General features: G+C 46.9%; 1 protein-coding gene across 1 annotated transcript in view; it reads left to right on the top strand.

The window, feature by feature from the left end:
* The window catches only part of LOC119454145 (axoneme-associated protein mst101(2)-like), a 101,282-nt gene that overhangs the window by 46,498 nt on the left and 42,656 nt on the right, over nucleotides 1–12,128 (top strand). Inside the window, exons 7-9 of the mRNA XM_049667945.1 lie at nucleotides 9,431–9,526; nucleotides 9,707–9,802; nucleotides 11,968–12,063. Coding sequence (XP_049523902.1) covers nucleotides 9,431–9,526; nucleotides 9,707–9,802; nucleotides 11,968–12,063 — 288 coding nt within the window. The remainder of the gene's footprint in view (nucleotides 1–9,430; nucleotides 9,527–9,706; nucleotides 9,803–11,967; nucleotides 12,064–12,128) is intronic.

The raw sequence follows: 12,128 nt of genomic DNA, 5'->3' as shown, positions 1-12,128 counted from the left end.
AGATTTCTATATGGCATACAAGGACATTAGGTGAGTGACACGCAGGGGTCTACCTCTCTGCTCCACAGGGGGCAGAAAAACTACTCTGAGGCAAATCCCAAACGTGCATAGACAAGCTATAGACCAGCTTTCTTTTCACAAGGAAGCAATCACCGACAACTGTGCATTAGGAGCACTGAAACTTTCACAACTTGGAAGTCTATAGGACGCCTGTGCGTCACGCATAAAAAGAAATAAGCCTACCCTGAGACAAAGTTTCGAACTCATAACCCTGCGACAATGCGCACTTCGTATCAGCATGCGTTTAACCATTACACTAGCATGCAACAATCACAGCTGGTAATTTGTGCAAGGAGTCGCATTTATATATATTTCGGAGGCCACAACAGGCAATACTGCAATGAAGTAAATGAGTTGGGTGTAGGAGGAATCGCTGCCGATATTTTATCTTTGGAGGGGGGGGGGGGGGGGGGGGGGGTAAGGAAGCCAAGATCCTGTGGTGGGCGATCATATGCACTGGCACTGAACTTAATTCTTTTTCAGATCCAGAACGTGAAACCTGCAGCAAAGAAGAGAGCGAAGCCTGTAAAGAAGGAGGAAAGCAGTGCGACTTTACTGCTGGTGCTCCCACGTGTACTGGTACGGAAACACAAAGCATACAGTAACCTCCTAAATTTTTTTGCTGCGTTGCACTTGTGTAGAAAGTTGGCGTAGCGATAGAGCTTCAACAACAAAACTATCACTTATAATAATCACGTTTCGTAATGTCTAGTCGAGAGTTCAGTGGAATACCGTCTGGCGAGGAGGTTATATACTGAAGGAATAATAAACAAGTACTTGCAAAAATCAGGAGAATTAAGAGCAACAAAGGTTGACGTTTCCAGCCCTTACAGGCCCCTTGTTCACAATGACAACAAAGATGCACAGTCCTCCCTTGTATTACAAGGACTGTGCATCTTTGTTATTGCGAACAAGGTGCCCCCTCGAGACGTCAGCCTTTATTTTTCTTTATTTTTCTTATTTTGGCGAGTATTGGTTTATTCTTGCTTCATCTTTCGTACTGACAGGAAAACAATTATAGTACAAAAATCCATAATTTTGCATGTACTTTTAATGCGTAAGTGTTCTTTGGTGAGTATCGCAGCCCTGTCACGCGAAATGTGTAATGCCTTGTATTTGTACAAAAATGCGTAATGATCAAGTTAAGATATTTAACTGTTATAATAGTGGAAATGTAGATGATTGGTAAATTTTAATTGTTATACAGCGTACGCTATACCAGTGCGTACACTATAAAATTGCGGGTCGTCACTGCGCACACGCAGAACGCTAAATGACCCATAGCGTATAGCGTACGCGCTCTATTTCTCAGAATTAGCATTACCGTCTTTGCGTGGTTTACGTAGTTTATGTAAAACATGTTGGCGGTCCCCGCTGCCTCCTTGGAATTGAATTTGGCATTGCTTTTGTAGAATTCACTTCGTACGTAGAAAATGACTGCGTAGACAGCTTTCGCTTAGTCTCAGGCCACTTCGACGACAGTGTGTTAAAGATAGCCTTGTGAAGTTTTTGAGATCGCTTTGCGTTTCGAACGCAACAAAGCCTGACGAGGGAAACCTTGGAGATGTCAGCAACACCTATCGGTGAAGTTCAGAGATAGGTGCGATGACAGCATATGGCCTCTGAGATTGGAAGATCTCACAGGCCAACTAAAGAAACTGTAATATGTACGCTGCTTGATCTATGCTGTACTATAGCGTATACCGTATGCTATAGTTGCGTACGCTATACTACAACTGTCTGATAAGGACCATTTAAAAGAAAAGAATTGATCACATGAAATACCCACATGGCATACATAGGGTTCCATTGAAAATGAATCGGGAAGGTTATGGTAGGCGTGGGATAACTGAAATTTGGGGGTGGGCCAACTTCAATTTTATGGTTTAGCCCACTTGAAGTTTAGGGGTGGACCAACCTAAATTTGAGGATGGGCTAGGTTGAAATCTGGGTTGGGCCAACTTAAGTTTAGCGGTGGGCCAATTCAAAATTTAGGGCTGGGTCAACTGAAATTTGGGGATAAAACATCTTGAAATCTGGGGCTGCGCCAACTTAAATTTGGGGGCGGGTCAAATTCAAATTTGGGTGTGGGCCATCTCAAAATTTGGAGGTGGGCTGACTTACATTTGTGGACGAGTCAAGTTTAAGTTTGAGGGTGGACTAAATTGAAATTTGGACGTGGGCCAAAATTTGGAGGTGGACCAGCTAAAAATTTGAGGTCGTCAAACTTGAAAGTTGGGGTGACCAAACTGAAATTTGGGGGTGAGCCAACTTGAAATCTGGTGATCGGCCAAATTAAATGTGTTGGAGAGCCAAATTAATTTTGTTGGAGGGCCAAGTGAACTTGGGGGCAGACCAACTTGAAATATATGTGCGGGCCAACTTAAATTTGGCATTGGGGCAACGTGAAGTTTGGCAGTAGGCAAACTGAAATTTCAGGGTGGGCCAAGTTGAAATTCGGACGTGGATCAACTTAAATTTTGGCGTACGCCAAGTTAAACTTAGGGGGTCAACCTAAATTGAGGGGTGGGCCAACCTAAATTTGGCGGTTGGTCCACCTAATTTGAGGTGGACCGACTGGAAATATGGGGGTGGACCAACTTAAATTTCGGCATTTGTCATCTGGAGTTTGGGGGTGAGCAAACTTAAATTTGGGGTGGTTCATTTTAAAACAGCGCCAAAAAACACGGACAATGGAGAACACGGGACGAGCGCTGACTGCCAACATCATCTTTATAGAAGCCTACGCAAATATTTCAATGGGCAAAAGGGAGAAAACACGAAAAGAAGAGGAAAGGGAAGGCCAGTCACCGTCTGTCAATTCTTGCTGTGCTCGCGTCAAAAACAAAACTATACAAATGTAACAATACACATAGTGGACACAAGCCAAACTGATAACCTACTAAGGAACTGAAGTTCCTGATCACAAAGAGACTATAGAAGGGGCTCTTACACAAGTGGCTCCTAACTGACACATTGAAAAGGCCTCAAAGATTTCCCTGGCCATCCTGATTGCTGTACCTTCTCAACACACTTGTGTCATCTGGGAGGGGTGAACAGCCACACTTTGCACAATGAACAGCCAGATTACTACCCGTCTTAATCTTGACACAGTACGCATGCTCACGCAAACGTGCCGTTTGCCCTATGTAAGTGCAGCGCTGGGAATGGAATACACTACATTGGTATTGAAATCTACAGGCTTGGCGACATGTTGCTTAATGCACAGTCCAGGTGTTCTCCGACTCTCGTTGTCTTACTTGCACAACCTTCCCAACTTGTTAGGTGCAGTAAACACAACCTTTACACCAGCCCGGCCGGCGGCTTTCTTGATGCGATAGGCCACACCATGTATATATGGGATCGCAGCAGTCTTGGTTAAATCCTCAACCACTTCGCGCTGTTTCTTGGGGGAACGAACCTCTTGCAATAAAGCTTCCGTCAAGGATGACAGTAATTGTACTGGTTAGCTACTTGCCTTAAGCCACTGGACTTGATTGGTGAAGCTGCTGGACATCAAGTAAGGGCAAGAGCGAACAACAGCATTTCTAAGGGCCCCTATGGCGATGGAGCGCTTCACCAATTTTGAATGATTGGAGGTGTAGGCGAGGTGTTTTTTGGAACGTGGGGCATACATCCAACACACACACCCAATTCCACATTAGACGGCTCTTCTCAAGAAGAAATCAGATTTCTTGCAGTGTAAGCTGTTATATGGCTTCTTACAATAGCCGTTTCGGTTGGTGATGTTATCCGCCGCCATCGGTGACCGTCGCAGCTATCGGGGGAAAATAGAAAAAAAATACCCTGTTCCCGCCGGGATCCGACCCTAGCGCATTGCGCTGGAGTCAACTACCCTACCACTGAGCCACACTAGCGCTTGCCAGCTTGCAGTGGAAGCATGCCCTATAAGCACATCCGAGCGTGCGAGAAGATACGCGAGTGACATGCGCGCCGCGTAGAGTCGATATGTGTGCACTTTGTATTGGAGTTGAATAATATTATACCAGGTGGCACGCCTTGTAGCAGTTGCATAGGTAGTGGTACAAGGTAAATAGATAGGGTTTGAGGAAGAAAAAGAAGGTTGAACAGATGTATACAAAAATGCCAGAATGAAAGAAATGTATAGCATACCTGATTAAATGAAGCAGGCTAGGTAACTGTTGGTCACAATCCATTTTCGAAGGGAATGCCAATCAATCATCATCATCATCATCATGAGCATCGCATCGTGCCATTTGTCAAGAGATGTGACATGCGCGCCGCGTAGCGTCGATATAGGCAAACTCTGTATTGCACTTGCGTTGTATTTCACCTGGTGTCCCGGCATGTAGCACTTGCATGTAGCAGTTGCATGCTGCATGTAGCTGGACCTGGTTAACTTGAGCAGGCTAGGTAACCATTTGTCACCACCCCGTTTCAAGAAGATGCAAGTAGATCGTCGTCATCATCATCAGACGAAGAAATATGCAAGACAAACACGGTGCTACTTGCAGCTGGCGTTTATTGCAGTGTTATAGATTATAAACCACAGAAACACGTGTTTCTTCGTCTAAGTGCCGCCAGTAACGCGCTTTATCAAGTTCAAATGCACTACCAACGAGGTCAAGTTCGCACCCTGTTCAGCTTTATTCCCGCCATATCTCTGTCTGCTGCAGACATAACACGCAGGCCGACCTCCCTGCCCTAATCTAAGTTTCATATTTCGCTCGTTTCTCGAATAAAACCAAAACTTGAGAACGCATTATGTGTTTTTTATTTTATTTTTCTAATATGTCAGAGATGAAGCCGTCATCGTGTGTCCATCTCCAACTTTCCTTGAAAGCCTCTCGCTTGCACCCTCAGATGACATCGTGTACATCTCTTTTTGCTATTCCACCAGATAATAATCGCACCACGTGCAATGAAGAAGAGAAAAAAAATTGCAGGGAGCTCGGGAAAGCATGCGACTTCAGCGCCACTGGCCCTCTTTGCGTAGGTAAGCGCATGTCCGCAGCAAGCCATCCCACGGCGCTGCCACATTTTTAACTGCAACTATGCTGGGTTATTTACTTTATTGAAAACAAACCTAATAAATTTCCCTGCGGTAGATAGCGCAATCATTTCACAACATCCTGATTACTTGGAAGCCGGCACTATTTCCAAGAAAAAATAACCTGATTTTAGCTAATTTACAAAATTTTAGTAATAAAGTCTGCAATCAATCGCTTTAGAAACCATGTAATCATTTTAGAGAACACGTCTCAATTGCAGTATTGAATCCGTGTAATAAGGCAATTTACATTAAGCAGAAATCTAGTACATAAGCAAAATGTATTGATGTTCCAGTTCTGCGGTTCGTATTGCAAGTACTATCCCCCTCTTGACGTAATCCAGATGATGTGACTGAATTTCGACATCTACCACAGGAGATTTTCAATAAGTGTGTTTTCATTAAGATAGGCAATTAGAGGTGTGTCTTATCACTCTGTCTGCAAATGATGAATGAGGGCGAAATGCAAAAAAAAAAAACGCCCGTGTAGCGTGCAATGAGTGCACATTAAAGAACCCCAGGTGGTCAACATTAATGCAGAGCCCCCCATTACGTAGTGTCTCATAATCTTATGGTGGTACATAATACCTTAGGATTTAATTTTAATTTTTATACATCTGGAGCGATGTTTTTCCCGATGATGATCCTTTTCTAGTGAAACTGCATTAGCACAAGCTTTATATGTACATTGTCTTTTTTTTTTGCCAGATGACACACGCACCAGCTGTAACGAGGAAGAAAAGGAGATATGCAAGTCGATGGGACTGGTTTGCGACTTCAGCGCTGGGGCAGCTGTCTGCATTGGTAAGACTCCTTACATTACAACTGAGTAGAACGACACGAGCATCTACAGTTAATTCGAGTGTCCGAAGCAGCGGACTAAATATCTAACCGATCGAGCGCTCGGGCATTTCTGGAAACTAAATTTGTACTGACTGTTCAGCGCGGGACTGATGCACATCGGTTACTAGAACCTTAAAAATATGCAATTTGAGAAACTTGCCACGGGCCCCATGTTTCAAAAAACAGACACTGCAATCGGCAAGAAGCGCGACGGTATGTGCTGATCCGTCGCGCCATCTGGGCACAACAAGACTAACTGTAAAATGTTACTTTTTCAGCAATACAAGATCTTTTTCTCTTGGTTTTACTTTTCTTTGAAAGCATAGATCATGATATGTTTATGGTCGTGTCGGCAAAGTATCAAACCGCTCCACGGCGCGTAAATAGTGCAAACTTTATAAAGAATTAAAGCCCGCGCGACCTTCCTCTCGAGGAAGCCGCGCAGCCTGCCGGAGAGTCAAGGTCACTAAAACGGACTGCCTGCAACGTCACAGATTATATGGCACGTGACTTCCGTAAACCGCTTCAATGCAGAAGACGCGTAAACAGGGTGCAAGCTTTGGCGAAGCCTTGAAATGACATTTTTGTGCTTGCACCCCCTCCCACTACGCCCCAAACCCCCTTTGCAGCATCACTCTTGTGATTGTTTTATCGCTCTTGGCTGCTGAAAGAAAGTGACTTGACTTGAAACAACAACTCCAGCGGTACATAGTGCACCCGCTGCAGTATACCAAGAGTGACATACGACTGCTCCTTTCTGGGCTCGTTGGTTCATAATTTTACGCGTGGAAAGAGACAGACAAAAGAGACTATTTACACTGTACTTACACTGTAGCCAGACCGTAGAGCAGACACTCGCTCGCGCCAAGAGTCCAGACACTTTATAGTCTTTCTCGCGACGGCTCGTCTCTTGACATGATACATTGTAGCGCAAGAACTCAAAACAAAAGTTAACAGTGAGAGGCGAGAGGAAAAGAAATACGAGCGCTCCTTTCCTCTCGCCTCTCACTGTTCTTTTATTGCGAAAGCAATTATATGGACACTATAAGCGGATTTCTGCCGTCGTCGCCGTGAGGTTCCGTATAAAGTCCAAGGGCGATAAAATCATCGCTGCACGCCGTATGTGCGAGTGAAAGTGCGCGAGGGTCGCGCGCTTTCGCGGAGAGCAAACGCGACCGTCGCGCGAAAGGCCATGGGGGAATGGGAGGGAGGGAGGCGGGCAACGTCGTGCTGCGGCACCAACAGCGCAAGGGGAACTGGCGACTTAGTCTCGCAAACGAAAGGAGGACAGCGGGAAGGCAACGCGCGAGGGAGGGGTTGCGTCTTCTTGTACTCTGCCCGCAACTGCACACTTGTACTTTGAGAGGCTGCGGCCGGTCGCCCGCACCGTATCTTGAAAGCAATCTGCAGACGGCTCATAGCTTTGTATGCGATGTGCTTTCGCCGCTCAGTTTCCCTTGAAGCGATAAACCCAACGAACCTTCGCTCGCTGCTGCTGCGCTTGCTCACGCCAGCGTTTTCACAGCGGTTGTCTGCGGCCGTCGAGTGTTTGCTTGTGCGCGCTGACACCATGCTTGATAACTCAGGTAGTAAGCGAATGTGTCCAAGTTTGTACAGCCGATGAAAACTACTATGCTTACTCCCTATAGCTCTCTACTAAGTTGCTATCGCAATTCATGCTTCGCCTTTCGAGCGAAACTGCGACTTTTTATTTCGAGTTCTTGCGCTACAAAGTATCATGTTAGGTAAACACCAACTCGCCCAAGAATAAGTTATTCTGAAGCACATTTCGTCCCTTGAGCATCTGTCGATGGTATCGTAATAATATTGCAGCTAAGAAGAGTGGTCTGAGCCTAAGCGACATCGCCACCTGCATAACCCCGTGGCTGCTGTGCTCGGCCGAACATCTGCAACCGAAACCCGTTCGCACATCGTGCCATCGTAATAAACCTCATCACATTTGGCGAGGTGCGGGGCAGCGTGCGACTCCGCAGTTTCGGGATGGACGAGGGCCGGAACCTCCACCAAATGTTACCGAACGCTCTTTGGATAACAGCGCTTTTATTCGCGCTGCCGACCGGCTTTCTCGTATCTCCTACCACGTCACGACAATATCTGTTGGAAAGACTTGCGTTTCCCTCGTCTACTCATATTTATAGGTGCCCGCGTTAAAGAACGTTATGCGGTTCAAAATTAATTCGTAGCGCCTGCAGCTACACGCGGCGTCCCTCATAAACCGCTGCGCAGTTTCATGACGTTAAATCCCCTTAATCTACACTCATTATTTCGGACTAGTTCTCCGCCAAGAAGCAACGAAGCGCGCGATTCAGGTCAGCCGGTGCAACATATTTGCTACTATTTGCTACGAATACTTCGTCGAAGGATTTCAAAGGGAGATCGTAGTTCGCAAGAAGGGTTAGTGCGAAATCCCCGGAATACAAGCGGATACGTCATCACCCTCAGAACCTGTACTTCGCCCGAAACTTCGCACGAATTACGAAGCGCTAGTATTGCGCGCTAATGCGATGCTTAGCAATTCCGACTCCAAATGCAGGCATAGCTAGACTAGCAGGGCAGGAGTTCGATACCGAGTGACGGCGCTGAAAGACGAACTAGATTTTTTTTTCACTATCCGGTGAGCGAAGGTGTAATTGAGAATGTGGCCTGATGGCGACACGTTAAGGACTGCGCCACGGAGAGTACGGACGGACGAAGACAGCTGTGATAATTTATGGCTTTCAACTGCTGTCAACCAAAAAGAGACGACAATGTTTTTTTTTTTTTTATGTTTTGCACAAGTTGCAACGAAATTATCTTGGATTGAAGTGGCGGCTTCGCAGACTTTTTTCTTGCTCTAGAAAAGGACTGGGATCTTATACGTGCAAGTACTACGTTTAGCAGGGCAATTCAGGGCCGCCGCTTTGTGACAATCGCGGATTGCTCGCCGATTATTTCAGCGAAGCTGTATATGGCTAGCCGATTCGTTCGTCCGTCTCCTGTACGCAGAAACTATCATCATCAGCAATGGCTCGAACGTCCTCGTCTTCTTCCACAGCTGGCTCTGTTGCCGCTCATCATTCGAGCGTAGAATTTCACTCATCTTCCGTCGTTGTAATGGGGAGGCTGCGTTTACGGGGGTATGATCCATTGCTTAAGGGGGTATGAGACAAATCTGTCCGTCTTACGTGACGGACAGATTTAATTTTGAAGCAGTTTATTTTTGAATTGCAAGCAGCATCCGACAACGGCAGAGTGCGGGCATACCATCAGAGACGTCGCTTTCTCCGTCGCAGCCGAACGTGTGTAACCTCATTAAGAAACACAGACATAACCAATAATTGAGAAAGACTGTAATGTACCGTCGAGATTAACCCAGTGATAAACACCGGGGCCGCACGTTTCAGCTTCGCTGGTTAACCATCTGTACGGAGTGCTTGGGCGGTGATTTTTAGGACGCTTTCTTTTTCATTAACCTTCGTTTCAATTTCATTGCAGATAACAACCGTGACAAGTGTAACGAAACAGAGATAAAGAAATGCAAGTCGTTGAGAAGAGATTGCGACTTTAGCGCAGGAGCGCCCCAGTGTGTGGGTAAGAAACACTCCCAACTTAAGTTTTTCGAGCGTGTGCAGGGAGACCTCTAAAGAACAAAGGGCACTAGGTTTTTTTTTTTTTTTTTTTTTTTTTTTTTTAAGCAGTGGCCCTGCGTTTCTTTTCCAGAAAACACTTCAATGTTCTGTCAACCTTTTCTCTTTCTCTCTCTCTTGCCAGATAACGAACGCAAGAGCTGTAACGAAGAAGAGAAGAAAATGTGCAAGAAACTGGGAAAAGCATGCGACTTCACTACCGGAATGCCTTTGTGCATTGGTAAGGATAAGTGCTGTTCGGTTCAGCTTGGCCAATTCAATTGCTTGTTTCACACTGAGATGACATTTCCACCGTAACTTTGCAGCTGAGGACAAAACGTGCTCGAGGTCCCGTGTCCTCTTAACCGAAGTCCCGAGACAATACATCAGTTTTGGCGCACCATCGTGCACAACTGAAACGCGAATGTCGGCGCGCGTGCCCGAAGCATAACTGAAGACGTACGGGGTGCCATCCGCCAGTCAACCCTGTTCACATGCGCGCCCATTAGGCTTTCACGCAGAGTGCGGTGCTGACTCGCCCTAGTGCGGTAATGTGGCCTATACTACAATGTCCGATGTTTTTATTGCGATTGCAATTATATGGACACTCCAGGCGCATTTCTTCCGTCGCCATCATCGTCGCCGTGAAGTTCCGTATAAAGTCCAAGGGCGATAAAATTTTCGCCGCGCGCCCTACGATGTATGTGCGAGTGAAAGCGTGCGCGGGTTAGCCGGCGATCGCGGCTCAATCTCGCGCAAGCAAGAGAGGGAAGCGGGAAGGAAGCGCGCCATCTTCCAGACGCACACAACGTTCCGGTGGGAGGGTAGAGGGGGGGGGGGGAGGGTTCTACTCCGGGAGGCCCGAGCGGCCGCGCGCGCCCGCCTGGGGGGCAAGGCACCGGAGGAGGGTAGGGAGGGTGAGGGGTGTTCTAAGCCTCGCCCGCCCGCCCGGCCCCTGTATCTGGAAGGCCATCTACGGCGGGGACAGAGTCCGCTTTGCGCTTTGTTTTCGCGGCTTAGTTCCCGTTGATGCGAGCGGCGGATGCGAGCGGCTGCTGGCCACGCTGACTCACTCCAGCGTTTTGATAGCGAGTTTCCGCGGTCATAGAGTGAGATGCGTTCATGTTTGCTTGTGCGCGCGTGGCACCATGCTTATTCATTTATTACGCCTATGTTTACAAGTTTATACGGCCAATAACACTACTGCCCTTACTTCGTATAGCTGTCCACTAATTTGCTATAGCTATCGATGCTGTGCTAGTGAAAGCATGTGACGGTGAGCCGGTAGTCGCAGCTCGCGCACGCAAGGGCGGGAAGCAGGAAGGAAGCCAGCAGTCTTCCAGTCGCACAACGCTCCGGAGGGAGGGTAGCGAGGTGGAGGGGCCGCGCTTGGCTGCGGCCGCGCGCTCTGACCCCACCAGACCCTCTGCAGTAGGGCTGTTATCGCAGTGGGGTGTGCCATCCCGCACACTGCGTGAAAATTATATGGACATGCCGTGAGGCCTATAGTTAAGCACAGAGCACGCGCTCCGCTCCTAGCATTTCATTTGACCTCGATAGTGTGCGTACCCAAAGTCTCCCACGAAATAGATTGGTGTTCCGCACGGCCTTGTCCGGCAGCACTTGTAATGGGACGCCTTATGGGAAAAACGATGCATTGAACCCCAACGAATCGTACCATATTTTGAGCGCGCACACATATCGGAACCACTGTAAGTGCAATAGGCTAAGCTCATATGAAAATATGAAATGAGCAGGAAACCGCGTTCAAAGCGGCGATGTTTTTATTACTTTGCTATCCCTCTGATAAATATTTCTATAAGCGGCTGCTGCACCACTGCGGTGACTATTTTGAAAGGGTTAACTAAAGTTTAGGAAAGCTGCTTTTATTGAGGGAAAGCTTTTCGATTTACTGAACGCATTCTACATTGAGTTATGGAATGTTTTTTTTTACTGTACGACAGTTTCAGAAAGGATTAATCATAATTAAGGAATGCACCGGATAGTCTGACTAAGGCAAATCCGTTCTGCGGAAACCCACAAGGTGGAGGAAAGTAATAGGCAAGGGAAAATTCATATTATTGAAATTGAAAAAAAAAAAAGATTGAACTGTAGCAGGAAACTCGGAGACGGAACTCCCTGCGCATATATTTTAACTGTTATGTGGCGTATGAAAGTCAAATTTGGACGCGCGCTATGTTAATGTTATAGCGAGTATGTACACCGCAATTACATGTATGTCGGCTGCACATAAATATAATGTTTTTTCTGTTGTTTTTTTTTCTCTGGAGAAAGCAAAGCCGGCAGTTGGCGGCTGTCTTGTCGTACGTGTTCTCTGCCTGCGTCTGCCTTGCGACGTTGAATTCCGTGTCTCCACCATTCTGTTTCTCGTTTTCATATCTGCAGATGAAGAACGCGACCATTGTAACGATGAAGAGAAGAAAAGATGCAAAGCCATGGGCAGAGAATGCGACTTCACGGCATCGGCTGCCCTTTGCATCGGTAAGCATGTCCCCTAGAGCGTTCGGCCGGCTAGCGTGCGCAGCTTTACCCGGAATAGAGGTTTC

Source organism: Dermacentor silvarum, chromosome 5 (assembly GCF_013339745.2).
Source record: "Dermacentor silvarum isolate Dsil-2018 chromosome 5, BIME_Dsil_1.4, whole genome shotgun sequence".
Lineage (NCBI taxonomy): Eukaryota > Metazoa > Arthropoda > Arachnida > Ixodida > Ixodidae > Dermacentor > Dermacentor silvarum.
The sequence above is the reverse complement of the archived record's forward strand: the minus strand, read 5'-3'. Positions and strand labels throughout refer to the sequence as shown.